The 22,843-nt window shown below is 36.5% G+C and overlaps 1 protein-coding gene across 1 annotated transcript in view; it reads left to right on the top strand.

Moving 5' to 3' along the window:
* The window catches only part of KIF11 (kinesin family member 11), a 41,157-nt gene that overhangs the window by 10,164 nt on the left and 8,150 nt on the right, over window positions 1–22,843 (top strand). Inside the window, exons 7-18 of the mRNA XM_032836346.1 lie at window positions 261–351; window positions 1,650–1,892; window positions 3,623–3,718; window positions 6,573–6,661; window positions 7,515–7,602; window positions 8,919–9,107; window positions 9,743–9,950; window positions 11,484–11,656; window positions 13,749–13,874; window positions 14,372–14,530; window positions 17,268–17,374; window positions 21,275–21,554. Of these exons, the coding sequence (XP_032692237.1) occupies window positions 261–351; window positions 1,650–1,892; window positions 3,623–3,718; window positions 6,573–6,661; window positions 7,515–7,602; window positions 8,919–9,107; window positions 9,743–9,950; window positions 11,484–11,656; window positions 13,749–13,874; window positions 14,372–14,530; window positions 17,268–17,374; window positions 21,275–21,554 (1,849 nt within the window). The remainder of the gene's footprint in view (window positions 1–260; window positions 352–1,649; window positions 1,893–3,622; window positions 3,719–6,572; window positions 6,662–7,514; window positions 7,603–8,918; window positions 9,108–9,742; window positions 9,951–11,483; window positions 11,657–13,748; window positions 13,875–14,371; window positions 14,531–17,267; window positions 17,375–21,274; window positions 21,555–22,843) is intronic.

The raw sequence follows: 22,843 nt of genomic DNA, 5'->3' as shown, positions 1-22,843 counted from the left end.
GTTTCTTATTGGGGTCCCCTCAGGGACCCCAGCAGGTACAAGAAAGCAAAAGGTACAAGACAGGCAGCAGGTACAAGAAAGCAAAAACCTAAGCATTATACTATCTACCCTCTGTCTTCCAAAATCTTATTGATGTCTCCTGTTTGATACTATCTTTCTCTACCTTGTGGCATTTGGTCTTTCTTTACTCTTTTTAATATTTTATAGAAAGCAAATAATGTTTTGTTACAATGACTGGACAACCTGATCTTGTTTTCTAGTCGTTCCCACTCAGTTTTCTCTGTTACAATACATATGAAAGAAACTACAATTGATGGAGAGGAGCTTGTTAAAATTGGAAAGTTGAACTTGGTAAGTGTCTGCCTTAATACCACTGTTTCATTCTTTTTTTTCTCTAGCACTATTAAGGTATAATTGACAAATAAAATTATATATTTAAAGTGTAAAAAAAAGTGATGATTTGATATATGTATGCTTTGTGAAATGATTACCATAATCAGGTTAATTAACATATCCTTCACCTCACATAGTAACTTTTTTGTGGGGGGATAAGAATGCTTAGGTCTACTCTTAGCATGTTTCAGCTGTCATTACCATAGTGTACATTACATCCTCAGAGTTTATTCATCTTATAATTGAAGGCTTATACTCTTTGACCAGCACCTGCTTCTCCCCCATTCTCCTACTCTTGGTAACCGTCATTCTACTCTCCATTTCCGTGAACTAACTTTCTTCCTCCACGCCCTCTCAGTTCTACACATAAGGGAGATCATACAGTATTTGTCCTTCTCTGTCTGGCTTATTTCACTTTGCATTAAATATTCTAGGTTCATCCATGTTGTTACAAAATGCAGGATTTCCTTTTTTCTCATGGCTAAGTAAATGTATTCCATTGTACATGTATACCATATCTTCTCTATTCATTCATCACTGTTTCCATATCTTGGCTATTATGAATAATTCATTAAACATGGGAGTGCAGATATCTCTGAGTTACTGATTTTATTTCTCTTGGGTAATATACATAGAAGTGAGATTGCTTTTTTTAAAGATTTATTTATTTTAGAGGGGAGAAAGGGAGAGAGAATTTCAAGCAGAATCCCAGCTGAGTGAGGACCCCAATATGGGAATCTCACGACCCTGAGATAATGACCTGAGCCAAAATTACAGGCTGGATGCTTAAGGCACCTGGGTGGCTCAGTGGGTTAAGCCTCTGCCTTTGGCTCAGGTCATGTTCTCAGGGTCCTGGGATCAAGGCCCGCATCAGGCTCTCTGCTCAGCGGGGAGCCTACTTCCCCTTCTCTGCCTACTTTTGACTTCTCTCTCTGTCAAATAAATAATAAAATCTTAAAAAAAAAAAAAAAAGTTGGACGATTAAGGCTCTGAGCCAGCCACTCAGGGACCCTTCAACTGTTTCATTCTTGACCACCACAGAGCAGCTTGAAATTCTGTACTTCTATACAATATTTTTGAAGTTCCTAGGTAATTAGCTTTGTAGTGTATTGTTAATTATAAAAAAATTATCTTGGTGGGTAGTTGATACATTATACTAATGAATGAAAGTCTTTGTGTCCAAATGCAGTGGAACTAGCAGCTTTTATTTTTGAAATTTGAGGTTGAACTAACAACTTTTATTTTTGAAATTCAAGGTTGATCTTGCGGGAAGTGAGAACATTGGCCGTTCTGGAGCAGTTGACAAGAGAGCTCGGGAAGCTGGAAATATCAATCAATCCCTTTTGACTTTGGGAAGGGTCATTACTGCTCTTGTAGAAAGAACACCTCATGTTCCTTATCGAGAATCTAAACTAACTAGAATCCTCCAGGATTCTCTTGGGGGACGTACAAGAACATCCATAATTGCAACAATTTCTCCTGCATCTCTCAATCTTGAGGTAAGCCCTTTAATAGGCAACTGCAGGTGTAGTAGCTGTAATTCTTATTTCGCTATCACTTACTTTATTTTACTTTTTTGTTTTTAATTTTTTATCATATATTTTAAAAGTTCATTAATTGGCTTCATTCATTCTAAGCAAGAGTAAGAGAATCTGGATATTGTACATGGACATAGGAGGACAACACTGAAAAAATTGTTTTTCTACTTCCTGGCAGTTTTTAATCTTAAAAAGCCAATTACTTAATGACTTTTCCTACACAGTCTTCAAAAGAAATTGCTGTGGTCATTAGCAGTGGATGGTTACATGTGGTATGGAGATTTTTAAAAAGATTTTATTTATTTATTTGAGAGAGAGTGAGGGGGTGGAGGGGTGGGTAGAGGGAGAAGAAGAATCAGACTCCCTGCTGAGCGGGGACCCTGATTGGGGCCAGGGTATGGAGATTTAATTGGGGACTTAAAAGTGAGTTAATTGAATGCTAGTGTTGTAGAAGCTCTTAGAGGGCACTGAAGATGGGATTGGATATGTGAGAACAGGTGGTAAAACCAAGAGAAGCAAAAAAAGATGGCGAAATCTCTTATTTTATTGTGATTGTTTCCTTTAAATGGAGTTAGAAAAGGATTTATAAGGTCTCTAATTCCCCTTTCATTTTAAAAAGCATCTTTACTGAGATGTAATTCACATGCCATTAAATCACCTATTAAAAGTATGTAATTCGATGATTTTCATATATTTGCTGAGCTGTGCAACCATCACTAAAGTCTATTTAGAGCATTTTCATTACCTCAGAAAGAAACCTTGTAACCCGTTAGGAATCACTCTCCATTTGCCCACATTCCCAGCCCTAGGTCACGACTAACCTACTTCAAAATTTTTTTCTTTTCTTTTTTTTTTTTTTTTAAAGATTTTGTTTTATTTATTTGACAGAGAGAGACACAGCGAGAGAGAGAACACAAACAGGGGGAGTGGGAGAGGGAGTAGCTGGCTTCTGATGAGCAAGGAGCCCGATGCAGGGCTCGATCCCAGGACTCTGGGATCACGACCCGAGCCAAAGGTACCCAGGAGCCTCCCCCCCGACTTTTTAAAAAGATTTTATTTCTTTATTAGAGCACAAGTTGGGGACAAAGGGAGAGAGAGGGAGAAGCTGATTCCCCAGTAAACAGAGAGCCCGATGTGGGGCTTGATCCCAGGACTCTGAGATTATGACCTGAGCTGAAGGCATATGCTTAGCCAACTGAGACAGCCAGGTGCCCCAACCTACTTTTGTAATCTATAGATTTGCCTAATCTGGACATTGTGTGTAAATGGAATCATGCAATAAGTGTTGTTTTGTGACTGCCTTCTTGCATTTAGCATGTTTTCAGTGTTCATCCATGTGGTTCACATGTATCCAGGCTTCATTTCTTTTTGTAGGTGAGTAATTTTCCATTGTATGGATATAGGATGTTATGCTTATTCATCAGGTGAGGGGGTTCATTGAGTGTGAAGACTGAAGTAAAAAATTCTTAGGCAAATTATCATAAAGAAGATGATCTTTTAAATTAGAAAGAAGGGAAGATTTAGAATAGTGGTCTTATCTATCGATTTTTAGGTTTTTAGGTTAGATATAACCGTAAGTTATTTCTTGTAAATTATTTTTTTCTTGTAACTTATTTTATAAACCTTTTAGATAACAGAACTACATTGTTCTTATAGAATCTTTAGTAATTGGCATTTTCTTTTTTTTACAGGAAACTCTGAGTACATTGGAATATGCTCATAGAGCAAAGAACATACTAAATAAGCCTGAAGTTAACCAGAAACTCACCAAAAGAGCTCTTATTAAGGTAATTGTGGATTTTGTGGAGGAATGTATTGTTTGACAAATGTAAAAATAAGGACCTGAAATAGATAATTGTTAAGATTTATTTAATTGCCTGTGGTAAGGCATTTCATCTAATGATTTTAATTAACTACCTAATATATTAAAAGTTTTTTCTAATGCTAATATGGTGACTTTACCAGCTCTATCAAGCCAGCAAAATTTGCAATTATTTACATTTACAAAATTTATTTCTTTCTAGCTTTAAGGTACAATCACCATACATTAATGTGGTATTATTACCACACATTAGGGTATAATTTCCATAACACTCCTCCATTGTAAGCCTATACTGCAGTGATGTTTAGTACATTTATAGAGTTGTGCAACATCACTACAGTCTACTTTGGAAATTTCTGTCACTGTAAAGTTCCCCTTTACCCCTTTGCAAACAATTAACAACTGATACACTTTTCATCTGTAGATTTGCCCTTTCCAGCCATTTCTTAAATGGAATCATGCAATATTTGATCTTTTGCATCTGGCTTCTTTCACTTAGCATAACACTGGGGCTTCATCTATGTTGTAGCATGTATCAATAGACTATTTTGCTGAATGGTATTCCATTAAATGGATAATAACACATTGTGTTTATACATTCATCAGCCAATGGAAATTTGGATCATTTCCCGTAGTGCTGCTATGAATATTAGCATATAAATCTTTGTGTTGATGTATTTGCAGTCCTTTTAGGTAGATACTTAGAAGTTTAATTTCTGTGTTGCACAGGAAGTTTATGTTTAACTTTTTAAGAAACTGTTTTCCAAAGTGACTGTACCACTTTAAATTTTCATTAGCAGCAAATGCGTGAGGGTTGCAGTTTCTCCACATCCTCCCCAACACATGATATAGTCTGTCTTTTTAATGTTAGCCATTCTAATAAGGGTATGATTTTACCCTCAGCATGGTTTTAATTAGCATTCCCCTAGTGAATAATGATAATGAGCATCTTTTTATGTGCTTATTATCCATCTGTATATCTTTTTTGTGAAAGGTATATGCAAATTCTTTTTTTTTTTTTTTAAAGATTTTATTTATTTATTTGACAGACAGAGATCACAAGCAGGCAGAGAGGCAGGCAGAGAGAGAGAGGGAAGCAGGCTCCCTGCCGAGCAGACAGCCCGATGTGGGGCTCGATCCCAGGAGCCTGGGATCACAACCTGAGCTGAAGGCAGAGGCCTTAACCCACTGAGCCACCCAGGCACCCCTCTATGCAAATTCTTTGCCCAATTTTTAGTTGGTTAAGGTTTTTTTTTTAAAGATTTTATTTATCAGTTAAAGAACTGCCAAGCTATTTTCCAGAGTGGCTGTATCAGTTTATATTCCCACTAGCAATGTAAGAGTGATCTACTTATTCCACATATTCACCAGCATTTGGTATTATAGCTATTTTTATTTCAGTTGTTCTGATGAGTATAAGAGGAGCTAAATATCTCATTGTGTTTTTGTGGATTTTTTAAAAAAGATTTTATTTATTTATTTGAGAGAGAGAATGAAAGAGAGAGCATGAGACAAGGGAGGGTGAGAGGGAGAAGCAGACTCCCTCCTGAGCAGGGAGCCCAACACGGGACTCAGTCCTGGGACCAGTCAGGATCATGACCTGAGCCAAAGGCGCTTGCTTAACCAACTGAGCCACCCAGGCACTCTCTCAATGTGGTTTTAACTTGCATTTCTCTAATGGCTAGTCTTTTCATGTGCTTATTTGGTATTTGCATATCCTCTTTGGTGAAAAGTCTGTTCCTGTCTTTAGGCCCATTTTCTAATAGGGTTTTTAATTTTTTTTTTTTTTTAAGATTTTATTTATTTGACACAGAGAGAGAGATCACAAATAGGCAGAGAGGCAGAGGGAGGGGGAAGCAGGCTCCCTGCTGAGCAGAGAGCCCGACGTGGGACTCGATCCCAGGACCCTGAGATCATGACCTGAGCTGAAGGCAGAGGCTTAACCCACTGAGCCACCCAGGTGCCCGGGGTTTTAATTTTTTTATTTAAAAAAATTTGGGGGGCACTGGGGAGGCTAAGTTGGTTAAGCATCTAACTCTTGATTTTGGCTCAGATCATGAATTCTGTCACTGGGATTGAGACTCATGTAGTACTGCTTGTCTCCCTTTCCCTCTGTGCGCTCTCTCTCTGTCTTTGTCTCTCAAATAAATAAATCTTTTAAAAAATTGGGGGGAGCCATCCGGGTGGCTCAGTTGGTTGGCCATTTGATGTAATTTTGGCTCAGATCATGATCTCAGTCTCAGGGTCATGAGATTGAGCCCTGCATCAGGCTCAGAGCTGGGTGTGGAGCCTGTTTAAGATCTTTCTTTCTCTTTCCCTCTGCCTCCTGCCTTAAAAAAAAAAGAATGTATATCTATATATAAATATAGATATAGATATATATTAATATATATATTTAAATAAATATATATATATTTTAAAGTAATTTCCACCCAACATGGGGCTTGAACCCACAACCCAGAGATCAAGAATCACATGCTCCTCTGGTTAAGCCAACCAGGCTCCTTACTAATTGGTTTTTAAAAATTATTGTGGCTTTGAAGGTTCTTAGTCCTCTGTCACAAATATGGTTTATATTAATTTTCTCCCAGTCTGTAGTTTATCTTCTTTATATGGCCTTTTATTTTTATTTATTTATTTATTTATTTATTTAAAATATTTTATTTATTTATATGACAGATCACAAGTAGGCAGAGAGGTAGGTAGAGAGAGAGAGGAGGAAGGAGGTTCCCCGCTGAGCAGAGAGCCCGATTCGTCCCCAAATGAATGAAAAAAAAGTTAAATGCTAAATTGATACCTACAATGTTCTTCTTTTGTAGGAATACACAGAAGAGATAGAGCGACTGAAACGAGATCTTGCTGCAGCCCGTGAGAAAAATGGGGTATACATTTCTGAAGAAAATTTTAGGTAAGACCTTGGCTATGGAAATTAATTTCCAAGAATAATAATTTTCTGCTAACAAGGTGTTTGAAATAAAATTTACTTTTGTGACAGTAACTAAGATTTTGTATCTAGTGCTTCCTGTAAATGCTCCTTTTTCTGATATTAACAAGTAGTTATCAGTTAAAAAATTTTTATGTATATAACTTTAATTTTTAGATAACTATAGATTCACATGAGGTTGCAAGAAAAATACAAAGAGGGCCCATGTATTTTTCACTTGTTTTCCCCATTCATTACCTCTCACATAACTTTAGTAAAACATCAGTGGTGGTGTGTGTTGGGGTATGTACTGGGGTATGCATGCAGGAGGTAGGAGGTATAATTGCTTTGTATATATACTTTAACTCACTTATCCAATTTTAGTCCCTGACTCCTCCCCTTCTTTCTGTGATACCAGATACCTTCAAGTCCCAAGCCTCTCCTGGATTCTGTGGGTCCTATTTATCCTCCATATTCCTGATTGTAGACACTTAGTTTGTATCCCTCCCCATCTCTATTTTATGTGAATTATGACAAAGGACTATTTGTCAGCTTTGTAGCTTCTTAAATTTTATACATACACATGCTTTTTTCCCTCATAAGAAGGGATTCTCAGTTTCAAAATGGAGGTCACAAGAATATTCCATTTATAAAACAAGGACAAGGATACATTAGTTTTTTGTAATTTGTGTTCATTGCTTATTGACACTTGGGCATCATTATTATAGAGACAAATGGTAGAGATGATGTGTAACTGCCACAGTTTTGTTAGAATGAGTCTTAAAGGAATTAAGAAGAAATATTAACTGTTAAAAATTCATATTAAACTTTATTTTAGAGCCATGAGTGGAAAACTAACTGTTCAAGAAGAACAGATTGTAGAATTGATTGAAAAAATTGGAGCAGTTGAAGAGGAGCTAAGTAGGGTAAGCATTTAAAACAGTATTGAATGAAGGGTGCCTGGGTGGCTCAGTTGTTGGGCATCTACCTTCTGCTCAGGTCATGATCCCAGTGTCCTGGGATTGAGCCCTATGTCAGGCTCCCTGCTTGGCAGGACGCCTGCTGTCCCTCTCTTAGACCTCCTGCTTGTGTTCCCTCTCTGGCTGTATGTCTCTCTCTGTCAAGTAAATAAATAAAATCTTTTAAAAATTCTAAAAAAATAGTATTGAATGAAAAAACAAAACAGTATTGTGTGTTACATGAAAAGCAAATATTAAGAAAATTTCAGAACTTGAGGGACATGATTTTTTTTTAAATATTTTTTTAATTTATTTTGATTTTTAAAGATTTTTTTTTGAAATTTTTTATTTTTAAGTGATGTCTACACCCAAGGTGGGGCTTAGACTTAACACCCTCGAAAACCCTGAGATAGGGAGTCTCAGGCTCTAGTGACTGAGCCAGCCAGGCACCAACATCCTTTTTTTTTTTTTTTTTTTCTTCATTTTTACATTCTTTTGATTTGTACTAAGTCTTTGAAATACCGTGTGTGCTTTATCTGTATATCTCAGTTCAGACAAGCCAGGTTTTTTTTGTGTTTTTTTTTTTAAATAGACTTCATACTCAATGTGGGGTTTGAACTCACAACCCTGAGAACAAGAGTGGCATGCCCTACTGACTGAGCCAGACAGGCACCTCTCCTGCCAATATTTTTTGTTTAAGATTTTTTTTTCTTGCTGATTCATACTAAAATTAAGTCGTATCATAATTTTACTGTCTCTTTTGACACATTAAGGCAGCATTATAAGAAATGAACTGAATCGTGTGGTTTTATTGTTAAAGCTAAATAATGAATGCTGAGACATTTTCATTACTGTGTGTAGCAGATGTTAGGGGAAGCCAGATGTTGAATAAGGTGGAGAGACATGACCATTCTGTGTCACCCTCATGTTGTCAGTGTTGAAAGGAAACTGAAGGGCTAATGCCACTACCCTAGACCTGTTATTTAATCTCAAAATTTTTAATGAAGTTACAGGAAGAGACCAGATACCATATAAAATGTGCTAACCTATCTCGTAACTTGTTACAACTTGTCACAACTTTTGCATGGAAATGATTTGTTTGATTCTTCTTCTGTTATTTTATGAACTAGCCAGATGTTTCACCAACCAGTTCAGCATTTTGTAATTCTTAAAAAAATGTTTAAAAATAATGAATACTGTTACCCTGAAAAAATAAAACATTAAAAAATAATAATAATAAATAAAATAAGTAAGTAAAAAAAATGTTTAAATGTTATATTTAGGTTACAGAGTTGTTTATGGACAATAAAAATGAACTTGACCAGTGTAAATCTGACCTGCAAAATAAGACACAGGAACTTGAAACCACTCAAAAACATTTACAAGAAACTAAATTACAGCTTGTTGAAGAAGAGTATATTACATCAGCTTTGGAAAGTACTGAGGAGAAACTTCATGATGCTGCCAGCAGGGTTTGTCTTTTGTTTTGATTTGCACTTGCATTAAAGAAATTAGAGAATGGATAGAAGTAACTTTCCTTTGCTTAAGCGTTAACTGTGAAATTCTATTTATCCACCCCAAATGATATTTCTGCCAATTTAAAGAACATTATTTTACTATTTTACCTGAATTTTTCTCACTAGAGTTTCCAACTTAAGAAAAAAAAGTGCCTAAAGTTTTGTAAATAGAAAATGATTTTAATGTACTTTGGGGACATTGAGAACAATGATGCAATACTTTCCCCTTTAGTCATGATTGGAACTAATCAGTCCTACAGAATTTAGCACCTTCTAGTGATGAGAGATGTTGAAAGAATTGTTTATTAGGTGCATGTTAGAGGAAATAGTAACACATAATAGAAAAATTTGTGAGGAAGCATAATTACTATATTAGGTTGGCAAAATCCCTTTTCCTTGCCAAGATTGCTAGATGAGAGGAAATTCCTGGGCAACTGGATAAATTAGCATGAATTAAAAAATGTGTTCTGATACAACATTTAAAACTTATTAATTCTCATGAGGAGAAATCCTTAGGTAGCATAGATATTTTCATTAGAAAATGTTTTTATCATACCCATCTTATCAACATTTTTAAAAATCACATATAGTTGCTTACTACAGTTGAAGAAACTACAAAAGATGTATCTGGTCTCCATTCCAAACTGGATCGTAAGAAGGCAATTGATCAGCACAACGCAGAAGCTCAGGATATTTTTGGCAAAAACCTGAATAGTCTGTTTAGTAGTATGGAAGAATTAATTAAGGATAGCAGCTCAAAACAGAAGGCCGTGCTGGAAGCTCACAAGACTTTGTTTGGTAAGTTCAAGCATTTCTAATTATTCTAGTCTGAGACTAATTTCAAAACTCACCATTTAATATTTTAGAACACTGAGGTGTCCATCATGTTACTAGTCCCCTCCAATGCATACACTTTCTGTTCAGACTAGGGATTAATGCTTTTACTGCCTTTGAATTAAAACAAATCTTAGTTGGGTTTTTTCTTCTTTTTCCTGTTTTCTATAAAGCAAATTTTAACCATACCCATTGTTATCTTCATTTAGGAAAAAAAACTTTTTTTTTTAAAGATTTTATTTATTTATTTGAGAGAGCAGGAGCAAGCACAAGCAGGTGGCAGGGCAGGGGGAGAGGGAGAAGCAGACTCACTGCTGAGCAGGGAGTCTGACACAGGGTCAATCCTAGGAAGGCAGAGGCTTAACCAGTTGAACCACCTAGGTGCCCAGGGAAAAAACTTTTTTTTTTTTTTTTTTAAATTTTATTTATTTATTTGACAAAGATCATAAGTAGGCAGAGAGGCAGGCAGAGAGGCAGACAGAGCGGGGCGGAGGTGGGGGTGGGGAAGCAAGATCCCTGCAGAGCAGAGAGCCCGATTTGGGGCTTGATCCCAGGAACCTGGGATCATGACCTGAGCCGAAGGCAGAGGCTTTATTTAACCCACTGAGCCACCCAGGCGCCCAGGAAAAAACTCTTTTTTAAGTATTAGGGTTTTTTTGTTTTTGTTTTTGTTTTTTAAGATTTTATTTATTTGACAGAGATCGCAAGTAGGTGGAGAGGCAGGCAGAAAGAGGAGGAAGCAGGCTCCCTGCCCAGCAGAGAGCCTGATTGATACAGGACTCGATCCCAGGACCCTGAGATCATGACCTGAGCCAAAGGCAGAGGCTTAACCCACTGAGCCACCCAGACACCCCTAAATATTAGGTTTTGTTGTTGTTGTTGTTGTTGTTGTTGTTGTTTTAAAGGTTTTATTTATTTGACAGACAGAGATCACAAGTAGGCAGAGAAGCAGGCAGAGAGAGAGGGGGAAGCAAGCTCCCCACCGAGCTGAGAGCCCAATGTGGGGCTCAATCCCAGAACCCTGGGATCATGACCTGAGCCGAAGGCAGAAGCTTTAACCCACTGAGCCACCCAGGCGCCCCAAGTATTAGTTTTTTAGTATGAAAGTATTATCTTCACTATAGAAGATACAGAAATGTAAAAATTTGTAAAAATCATCTAGAGTCTAGTCGCTCTAAGCCAACCACTCTAAGTTTGGCTTATTGATTTTTATAACCTCTTTTACCTGCTATAATACTATAATTACTTGTAGCTGGAGATCACAATGATTCTTGGTTTACTGTGAACATAGTGATGAGTCTAATAAACTTGCAGAATACTCTAGAATATAAATAATTTATATTTGAAATATTTCCTAGCTGATGTAATGAACCAATTATTTTAAGCTTGTTATTATAAATTTTCACAAGGATATAATTTTCTCAACCTCTTTAGAGTACTTCTAACTGTATTAATATATTTATGTCAACATTTGTATTTTTTTTCTTTTTGGTATAGGTAACCTGCTGTCTTCCAGTGTCTCTGCATTAGACACAATTACTACAACAGCACTTGGATCTCTCACATCTGTTCCAGAAAATGTGTCTATACGTGTTTCTCAGATTTCTAATATGATATTAAAAGAACAATCATTAGCAGCAGAAAGTAAAACTGTACTTCAGACATTGATTGTTAGTAAATCAAAGTATTTTTCAAGTGTTACTTTGATAAGCCTTTGAAAACAATGTTAACTGCTCTTTCATTTTAAGCTTTACAGACAGTTATAAATACCACTTTAAGAGTAGACTCATATATATTTTTTAAGGTTTTATTTATTTGAGAGTGAGCTAGAGAGAGCATGAGCTGGGTGAAGGGCAGATGGAGAAGCAGACTCCCTGCTGAGTGGGGAGCCCTATGCGGGGCTCAGTCTTGAGACTCTGGGATCATGACCTGAGCCAAAGGCAGACGCTTGACAGACTAAGCCACCTAGGCACCCCCCAGATTTATATTTTTAAAAGCAAATCTCCGCTTTTTTTTTTTTTTTCCAGAAAGATTAACTTCCAAGTGCCAACCAACCTTTGAAACTCTTTTCACTTAAACCTTATAACATTAAGAGCAGAAGTTAACAAGCCTAATAACTAGAAAGGGCAGTTTTGGCACCACTAGTTCAATTCGGGGGACCCATCAGTTGTTAGTTGGCTTAGAAATTGGTAAATTTCCTTTTCCTCAAGGGTTCTGGATTGGTTATGTTGATGTTACAGTTGACCCAACCAGGGGGGATGTTAGATGGTTGATTTTAAAGTAACGGTAATACAGGGGCGCCTGGGTGGCTCAGGGGGTTAAAGCCTCTGCCTTCGGCTCAGGTCATGATCCCAGTGTCCTGGGATCGAGCCCCACATTGGGCTCTCTGCTCCGCGGGGAGCCTGCTTCCTCCTCTCTCTCTCTGCCTGCCTCTCTCTGCCTACTTGTGATCTCTGTCTGTCAAATGAATAAATAAAATCTTTAAAAATAAAGAAAGAAAGAAAGAAAGTAACGGTAATACAGAGAAATGCAAGAAAAAGAACTGCTAGAATTCTAGGAACACATATGACAATTTTTGGGGCCAGATCTGTGTGATCAAGCCCTTAACTGTAAAGCCTTTTTTCATAGTTCTATAGAAGCCACTCATCCAATTACACTAGTATTACCTCCTTCATAGCTGATTTGAATAATACCCTTTTTTTGTAATTGTATGATTTGCCTAGGAAGTTCTTGACCATATTTCTTGTTTTCTTCTTTAGGTAGGCTCTCTGCCTCCCCTTTTGATTCTAACAATATCTGTTGAACATTTTCCAAGTAAATAACTACAAGTATTTGTTGACACTGCCGGGATTCAGTCCTTATATCACACTGTTTGATAGATTTCTTCATTCACCCAAATTTGACAAAGTTAAAAGATGCTCAGTTGGTACTAACTTTTAGGAAATTGATTCATGCACTAAATGCAAGACTGTATTTATTGGTGTCTTCCTACCAAGTTATATACCACCTTGGAAACACTGCTGGAGTCAGATGAATGCGAGATGACTGCTGCTCCCACAGCATGAGTTGAAATGATGATAGCTTTTCTTTCCAAAAGAGTACCAGTAGCCTTTTCCTTTTACTCTTCACTAATTGTTTCTATTATAGTTCCTCACCCTGCCCAAGTGAAGGGAACTTAAGGTTGGAGTTTTTTCCTTTTTTGTGAAAATTACCTATCTTAAAAAAAAAAATGCCCAATCTACATTCTCAACTTCGTATATACCTTGACAAGAACAAGAACCTTGACAAGTTCTTCAGATACAATAGGATATAAGTCACCAGGTCTTCAAAGTTAAATACCTCCAGCTCAAAACCTACCTTTGAAGGCTATTCAGTCTCAGCCTTTTTGACTAGTAACCTAAACTTATTGAAATTTATTTTGTTAAAATGTACTTGTGCAGTTTTTTAAAAAATTTCCTTTATTTGCAATGCTGAAATCTTATCAAATGATTGTCATTTTCCCCTCTTCTGAATTATTTGGACTTCTATTCCATTAGACTGTTATGAGTTTATCATACACTACATGACTATTTTCTTAATTACTGTAAGTAAGATTAAGTAACTTAAGATGAATATAAATTCTAGAAACAAATAAGCTCCATAGGCTATAAAGATTAGAGAATGGAAACTTAGTATTTCACTATACATGTGTTAACAAAGTGTTTAAGATAATGTCATTTAACCAGCCACACTTATGGAAGGGAAAATATTCTTTTTAACCAGGATGTACTTAAGACTGACCTTCTAACTTCACTGGAAACAGTTTTATCCCCTGCGATGACATCTATACTGAAAATAAACAATCAACTAAAGCATATTTTCAAGACTTCATTGACAGTGGCCAGTAAGGTAACAAATACTATGTTCTTAATTTCTCAAAATCAAGTTGTTTAAGAAAGGAATTCTAACTATCTGTGGCCACATCTGTATACATGCAAAAGCCATGGGTTGTGAGTTGGGAGGAAATAAGATGCTTGCTGCCATTGATGTGATCAACAGAATCATGGCTAAGAAAAATGGGAGAATGATCTTCACAATAATTGTGCATTTATGTAGGAGCATATATAGCATGCTGTCATGGGTAGGGGGAGATGGGCATATTCATGTATATATGCATATGTCTGCACAATCTGCCTAAATATGCATAAAATATCTCTGGAAGTGTTTAAAAATGATAGCAATGGTCTCTTGAAGGTAAGAGTGGAACTGGGGTCCCAGCAGCTGGAAAGGCAAGACTTTACATACTGTTTTTTAGCTTGTATGTGTTCCATTTTGTATGTGTTCTGGTTCACATGTGTTCAACAAAAAAGAGTTTTTTTAATTAAAAGAAACCTTTTCCTTCAAAGATAGAAGATCAGAAAAAGGAAATGGATGGCTTTCTCAGTACACTGTGTAACAATCTACACGAATTACAAGAAAATACAATTTCTTCCTTGGCTGAATCTCGGAAGCTATGTGAAAACTTAACTGAAGACCTGAAGACAATTAAAAAAATCCATTCACAGGTATCTCATTTAGGTGATTTGGGGAGCATAAAAAGGAAGTTTTATAATCTTTTTTTTTAAAGATTTTATTTATTTATTATACAGAGATCATAAGTAGGCACAGAGGCAGGCAGAGAGAGGGGGAAGCAGGCTCCCTGCTGAGCAGAGAGCCCGATGCGGGACTCAATCCCAGGACACTGGGATCACGACCTGAGCTGAAGGCAGAGGCTTTAACCCACTGAGCCACCCAGGCGCCCCTGGAAATTTTATAATCTTTAACTTGATAATCCCTGTTATGTAATCTGAATGCTGTAAAACTGATTTAGAAACCTGAAGATATCATAACAATAATTAATAAAAAATAATTAAGAATGCTTTGCTTGACCAGTTAATATTTTAGGATTTGCTACATTTAGAACCCTATGCTAAAGATCTGTAAGACAAACAAGAGGGGCGCCTGGGTGTCTCAGTCTGTTAAGTGTTCAGCTCTGGATTTCAGCTCAAGTAATGATCTCAGGGTTGTGTGATTGAGTCTGCATCAAGCCCCACACTCAGGGGAGTCTGCTTGAGATTCTCTGCCTCTCCCATCCCCTTCACACCTCCTCCTGCTCACACACACTCTCACTCTCAAATAAACAATAAGTAAAATCTTTAAAAAAAAATAAAAAGACCAACAAGATTATCCTTTCATCACACCAGGATGAAGCTAGAGAAACATACCTTTGGGGGTGCAATTAGAAGTATTTACAATGAATATGTATCTACAGTATAATTTGATAAATTGGTTTTTTTCTAGGGTAACATGGATAGTTATTTTCTTTCATAAACTGTACCTGTTACTATTTCTGTATCATTGATGTCAGACATTTGAATTGTAGCAAATTAATACAATTTTTTTTGAGAGAGAGCAGGAGAGAGTTCATGGTTGCTCGTGGTGGTCGGGGGAAGGGCAGAGGCAGAGGGAGACAGAGAGAATCTTAAGAGGCTCCACACTGGGCTCCATGCAGGGTTCAATCTTATGACCCTGAAATCGTGACCTGTGCGCTGAAACCAAGAGTTGGACACTTAACTGACTGAGCCACCGAGGCACCCCAATTAATATGATTCTCAATTTTTATTGATTGTAAATGTAATTTATGACTTATCTTCCTCCATGTAAGTTGTTCCTCACTGCATGCATTAGGCTTTAAACCAAAACCAAACCTCCAAACTAGGTAAGTCATAATCTGTAAGATGACATATATGGAAAATAGCACCTGGTATTCCTAAGGCCTGAATAATAAGTGTGTAAAATTTTATTAAACGAGGCTAATTATTACATGACAGAACTCTTTGGTCAATAAAACTATTGACATGATTTAGTGAGTAATAGAGTTTTCTTTTTCTTTGGAAGTAAGGGAGAGGGATTTCATATCCACGTCATCCAAAATGAAAAAGGAAACAAATCCAAGATTTTTAGGCAAGAGTTAAAGCAGGTTTGAAGTCAGGGTATTTGTTTCCCTAATTGATAAGCATGAAACTTTTTGGAGAAAAGATTAACATCACATTAGTAAAAATAATAGTTAACATTTCCTGAATCCCTCAGTATGTGCTTATTCCTGTCATCAGTGTAGATACACATGCTATTACTAGCATAGTTTTCTCATGAGGAAACCAAGGCCTCGAAAGCATGTGAGAGTGTTTAGATCCTCTGAGAGTCGTCGTGGTGAGTATAGTGCCTGAAAGGCATCCCCTTTTGAGTGGCTCTGTTTCTAGAACATATTCTTGCAATTTGAAATTGTAGCAGTATCTCATCCCTTACATCAACCCTTCCTTATCTTTTCAGGTATATGTTCTAAGGTAGATCAGCTTTTTATATATGAGCTGTTTTGAAATGTTTAAAACTGATAAGCAGCTGTTTAAAAACAAGCAAAACACCTGTGATCCAGAAAGTATTTTTAACATGAATGATTTGACTTCCCTGGCTTTATGGAAGTTAAATTTATTAAGTGAGCTGTTTCTCAGGTTTTCTAGAACTTGAAGTCAGCATTAACAAAGCAGTTATGTAAAACTCTGAACACCTACCTACATGTAGGTAAATCCGATAATACCTGCATTTTCCTCTACTTTGGGACTATAAAAATACTGACAGACATTATTTGTAAGCAGTCTTGGATATGTACTGTCAGCTGATGTGTATTTTAGAGATGTTGGTCAACTAATGGACTGAACAGTGAACAAGAATGCTGGGTGTGTGTTCAGCACTTCCGTGGCCTTTAGTGTAACTGCTTTATTTTGTAAGTTTAAATCCCTATCATGTTGTGTGCCTTAGAAGAACTTGTTTTTAAAGATGCCTAGTACAAGCAAAGGTAAAATTAGATTTTATTAATATGACCTAGCTAAATTCTGTAAAATGTTTTAAGTGATGAATACTATTTTTGGACTGCTTGGCCCATCAGATTATCAGTATTTTTCTCTCATAGTAGTGTTATCAGTTAAGAAGCAGCTGGTGCTGTATCCCTTTCAGAGTGGTTCTTATAGCATAAGGGGACATCGTGGTGTATTTGCTTAGTTTTGAGGTACACTGAAAGTAATTTGTTACTAATTGATAGTTGAAGTAGCAAAGTTTGCTAATTGTTTACTTTTTTAAAAATTCCAATCATATTATCTTTTTAATATCAGTTACATAGCTTTCCTCTATGGGTGAGAAGTGAAATTAAAGTTCTCTTGTCAAGAATTTGTATAATTCTCAGCTATGACTTCTATATCTTTCTTACAGGAACTTTGCCAGTTAATCAATCTTTGGACAGAGAGATTCTGTGCCTTGGAGGAAAAGTGTGAAAACATCCAGAAACCACTAGGTAGCATCCAAGAAAATACAGAACAGTAAGCAGTTTTTAGTTCTCTTTAACTTTTCTCCTGCCTGAAGTTATTTCAGAATAGAAGGTTTCAAACAGTACAAATACTATCAACTCAATTTCTCTTTTAACATTTTATTATGTTTGCTTTCTCATTCTCATTCCCTTTCTCTCTTCCCAGCCCCCTCTAATATTTTATGTCTAGGTATCTTTTCTGAACTAGCTGTGTATACATTGCAGACATAATGTTCACTTTCCCTTAAATACTTCAGTCTGTATTTCCTAAAAATAAGGATAATCTCTTATATTACTATAATTATTATAAATCAGAAAATCAGTATTGGTAACTCCTGTTATCTAGTATTACAGACCCAATTCAAATTTTGTCAGTTATCTCACTGATGTTCTTTATAGGAAAAGAAAGAAATTGTCCTCCTGCTCTAGGATTTAATCTAGGATCACACATTGCATTTGGTTGTCATGTCTCTTGAATCTCCTTTAATCTGGAGTAGTTTCATAGTGTTTGTCTTTTATGACCTTTCCTTTTCAACTGCATAGAATATTTTTTTAGTACAGTTGGGATTGACCTTCATGATTAATTGGAATTTCTCTGTAGCTCCTTTCAAGATATTTTTCTTTACCTTTAGTTTTTAGAGGTTTGATTATATTGTGTCGTCTTACGTATTTCTTTGAGGTTATCCTATTTGGATTTACTCAGCTTTTTGAATCTGTACACTTATGTCACCAGTTGTGGAAATTTTCATCCATTATTTGAATGTTTTCAGCTCCATATTCTTTCTCCTCTGCTTCTAGGGTTTTGATGACACCAATGTTAGATCTTTTATTGTGGTTCCGTAGGTCTCTGAGGCTATAGATAGCTTATTTTCTCTTTGTTCAGATTGAGTAAAAAAAAAATTTTTTTTAAGATTTTATTTATTTATTTGAGAGAGAAAGTGAGAGAGAGCATGAGAGGGGAGAAGGTCAGAGGGAGAAGCCGACTCCTCGCAGAGCTGGGAACCCGATGCAGGACTCGATCCCAGGACTCTGGGATCATGACCTGAGCTGAAGGCAGTGGCTTAACCAGCTGAGCCACCCAGGCGCCCCTCAGATTGAGGGCATTTTATGAACTGTCTTCGTGTTCCTTTGTCATCTTTAACCTACTGTAGAACACATTCAAAGAGGTATTTTATATATTTCAGTTATTGGGTTTTTCAGTTTTATAATTTTCATTTTGTTCTTTTTTTCATCTCTTCTGTTTCTTTGCTAAGGTTTTATTTTTTCCAAAAGTGTTTTAATTGTTCACTGAAAAAAATTTTTTTCCACTGAAACATTTTTATTTGGCTGCTTTAAAATCCTTGACAGATTATTCCAGCATCGGAATTATCTCAGTGTTGGCACCTGTTGTCTTGTCTCATTCAAGTTGTGATTTTCTGGAATGGTTTTGACTGTATCTTGAACATTTTGGTTATGTTAGGAGATTCAGAATCCAACTTAAGTCTTTTTTGGCAGGCATTCACTTTTGTTTAAGTTTACTATGAAGGTCCTGGCCCGGTTTTGTGAGCTTTGGTTCCAAAGACAGTTTTGTTTTCAGAGCCCTTGCATTCTAATAGGTATTGTTTGGTGCTACCCATATGAAAAAATTTGTATTTTGCTTTTGATGAATGAAATGTTCTATATAGGTCAGTTAAGTCTAGTTGATTGATAGTGTTATTTGTGTCATCTGTATCCTTACTGAGTTTTTTTTTTTTTTAAGATTTTATTTATTTATTTGACAGAGAGGGAGAGATCACAAGCAGGCAGAGAAGCAGGCAGAGAGAGGAGGAAGCAGGCTCCCCGCTGAGCAGAGAGCCCGATGTGGGGCTTGATCCCAAGACCCTGGGATCATGACCGGAGCCAAAGGCAGAGGCTTTAACCTGCTGAGCCACCCAGGCGCCCCAGTATACTTTTTTTTTTTTTTTTTAAGAAAGAGTGCAAATGAGAGTGGGGGTGGGGGGTGGGCAGAGGGAGAGAATCCTAAGCAGGCTCCGAGATCATGACCTGAGCTGAAATCAAGAGTTAGACACTTTACCGACTGAGCTACTGAGGCAAGTCTTATTGTTTATACTTTTAAATTACCTTTTTGAAAGTAGTTTTTCTAGGATTAATGATACACATTTTTAAATAATGTTAATACACTTTTAAGTAATTTGCTGTTTCATGTGTGATAAAAGGAACTTATAACAATATGTTCCCAATTTCTTCCTCCTATCTCTTATGCATTGTTTTTATATATTTTGCTTTTGCATATGCTGTATACACCCAGGGCAGTGTTACTCTGATCACTTTATTTCCTTTTTTTTTTTTTTTAAAGATTTTATTTATTTATTTGACAGACAGATCACAAGTAGGCAGCAGAGAGGCAGGCAGAGAGAGAGAGAGAGGGAAGCAGACTTCCCGCCCAACAGAGAGCCCAATGCGGGGCCCGATCCCAGGACCCTGGGATCATGATCTGAGCGGAAGGCAGAGGCTTTAAACCCACTGAGCCACCCAGGTGCCCCTTTATTTCCTTTTTTGATGTGGCTACTAGAATTTTTTTTTTTTTTTTGGTACTAGAAATTTTTTAATTATGTGGCTCATATTATATTCTATTGAATAGTGCTGTTCTAGAATTCGAGCTATCACCCCTTTTACTACCTAACTCCCATCATTGGTGTTCCAGTTCTGTTGTTGATCCTATTCATTGTACCGTGCCCCATTCTGAACTCTTTTTTCTAGACTCTGAGTCCAGAAAGCATTTCCCCACTTTTTTTCTAGTGTCTAGACTTAAGGATTTCTGGCCTTTTCAGTAGCTCTGAAGGGAATACTAGAATAGGACTGAAATGGCTGGGGAATTATGATACACTCTTTTTAAGCTCTCTGCAAGCCATTTTCCCTATCTTCCTGACATTTATTTCCTATACCAGTGGTTTCCAAAGTGTGGTCCAGGGACTGTGTAAAAGAATCAGCCAGGTGTAGGGCCCAGGAATCTAGGGGAGGTTAATATATACTGAAGTTCGAGATCCCCCTCACTGCCTGTGGCACTTATTGTCATGGATGGTAGTCACTCATGAATAAATTCCATCTTCCTACTAGGTTGTGATTCCTTGAGGGACTAGATTTATGTTGATAGTCTCCAAGCTTTTCACTTGAATTTCTTTTCCTTTTTCAATCATTTCCATTTAACCTGCAGCTGAACTTCGGTTTTCAACCTGTTTGCTTCCTCATTTTGTTTCCTCGCATGGTGTACCATCTAGTGGTAATAGAGGGTAATTTTCATTCACCAAAGTTCAACTCTGAAGTCTTCAGAGGACTTTACTTTTCTTTCAGGGTTATGTTGCAGTGTACTATGTGCACTAGGTGTATAGTTTGTCACACCCCAATATAATCTTCTTTATTAGTAGAAAGCTTTATAGTTGACTTTGTTTTATAACATTTATAATTTTTACCATTTATTTAAGGTCATAGGCAAGGTAAAACTGCTGAAGAACAGAATGACAGACTGATTGTGGACAGTTTAGAGACTAGACTAGAGACTGCAGGTGATGCCCTTAAGTAACATAATCTAGTAGGAGGAATAAAACACATGGCAGATTTTATTTTAGTAACTGTATAGTCATTACTCTAAGAGGTACAAAGTAAAGCTTCATATCTGGAGGAAAGCTGGGAAAGGTTTTAGGAGAAAAGACATTTCCAAAGGTCATTTAATGACAGATATGATGTCAGTGTGCTATGAAGAGACACTGGCCAAAGCATCCATTCTCAACATAGAAGAGTCATTAAGAACACGGGCTCTAGAGCCAGACTGCCTAGGTTCAAATACACCATTTTTGAACTGGGTGATCTTGGGCAAGTTACAGGCCTTTTGAGTCTAAGTTTTCTGTTTTAACAATGTTGTTCTCTTTTTCTATAGGAAATCTAAGGATATAATCAGCAAAACAACCTCTTATAATACACAATTTTGTGCTGATTGTGATGGCTTGTCACAGGAACTCAGACACTTTAACCAAGAAGGTACAAAATTGGTTGAAGAGTCTGTGCGACACTGTGATAAACTTGGTAACAGCCTTGAAGTAGTATCTCAAGAGACTGAACAGAGATGTGAGGCCCTGAACACAAGCACGCTTTCTTTTTCTGAACAGTGGGTATCTTGTTTAAATAAAAGGGAAGAAGAACTTCAGAACTTATTGAAGGTAATAACTTTGTAATTGGAACCTACTTTGGAGAGAATAGTGAGCATCAGAAAATTAAATATTCTTGGCTAAGAATTGGTTTCAAAACAGATGATGTTTTAAATCATGAATTAAAATTTTAAGCATAATAGTTAGTATTACATGATTTATTTTATGTAACTGTCTCCTAGAGTTTGAAATTATTTAACTCCTGGGTCTGATTTGTCCTGTATCCTTGGTTTTTGACTTGTTAGTTCTTTCAGTTAAGAGCACCCTGTTTTTTTTAAATATAATTCAAACCTGTTACTGCTTTAAATATTTAGGATATTGTTCTTATTGCTTAAAGGATACTTGATAGGTTTGTGTGTTTGCTTGATCTGAACACTTGTATGAGCCCTTTGTGGCTTGGTTTTTCTCTCTGTGCTATAAAGGATTTTACTAATATTCTCAGGAACTAGGTAAAAGAATATAAGGTTTTTAAAAAAGTATTTTAAGCTGTACATAAGCTATTATTTTTACCAAAAGGAATCAAGGTTAATGGAGAAATAGCTGATTTCAGGTTGAAACAGGAAATTATACCAGATAAGCCTAGAGGTCCTGTCATACCAAAAAGTAAGAGAGCTATTAAAGATTAGTGGGGTTGTATCAAAAAAACATAGGAGCCCCTGATGACATTCCTTTGTTTAAAGATGGTATAATTTGAGTATCAAAAGGAATAATTGCTATAATAGATTAAAATCCATTAAATATATTAAAGCATATGAATTCATAAAAATTTCATAGGTCTTTTTTGGATCATGTTAGGGAAGCAGTGCAGTATTTTGAAAACTGGTAAATAAAGGGAAACAGTTGAGCAACCATGTGTCTTTGCCAAAAGAATTCTATCATGGTTTAGCAGGATAGTGGATGAAGAAAAGTTTCATAGAAGAATCCCAACTAATGCAGAAGAAATGAAAGAATTTGAAAACCACCATTTGCAATCCTAGTGAGATAACCCCCATGGACATTAGTTACTGTCCAAACCATTTGATAAAAACTGATGGAGAATTTTTATTTTATTTTATTTTTCAAGTTTTGTGAGTTTTTGTTTTCATTTTTGTTTTTTGTAATCTCTACACCCAACATGGGGCTTAAGCTCATGACCCTGAGATCAAGAGTCTCATGCTCTTCTGACTGAGAAGGCAGGCACCCCTTGATCGTGAGCTTTATAATTAATAGGGTGATGACATGGAAACTCACTAATTAATCTTTTTTTTTTCTTTCTTTCCTTTTTAAAAAATTTATTTTTTTAAGTAAACTCTACTCCCATC

Source organism: Lontra canadensis, unplaced genomic scaffold (assembly GCF_010015895.1).
Source record: "Lontra canadensis isolate GAN:19392208 unplaced genomic scaffold, GSC_riverotter_1.0 scaffold3, whole genome shotgun sequence".
NCBI classification, from domain to species: Eukaryota; Metazoa; Chordata; class Mammalia; order Carnivora; family Mustelidae; genus Lontra; species Lontra canadensis.
The sequence above is the reverse complement of the archived record's forward strand: the minus strand, read 5'-3'. Positions and strand labels throughout refer to the sequence as shown.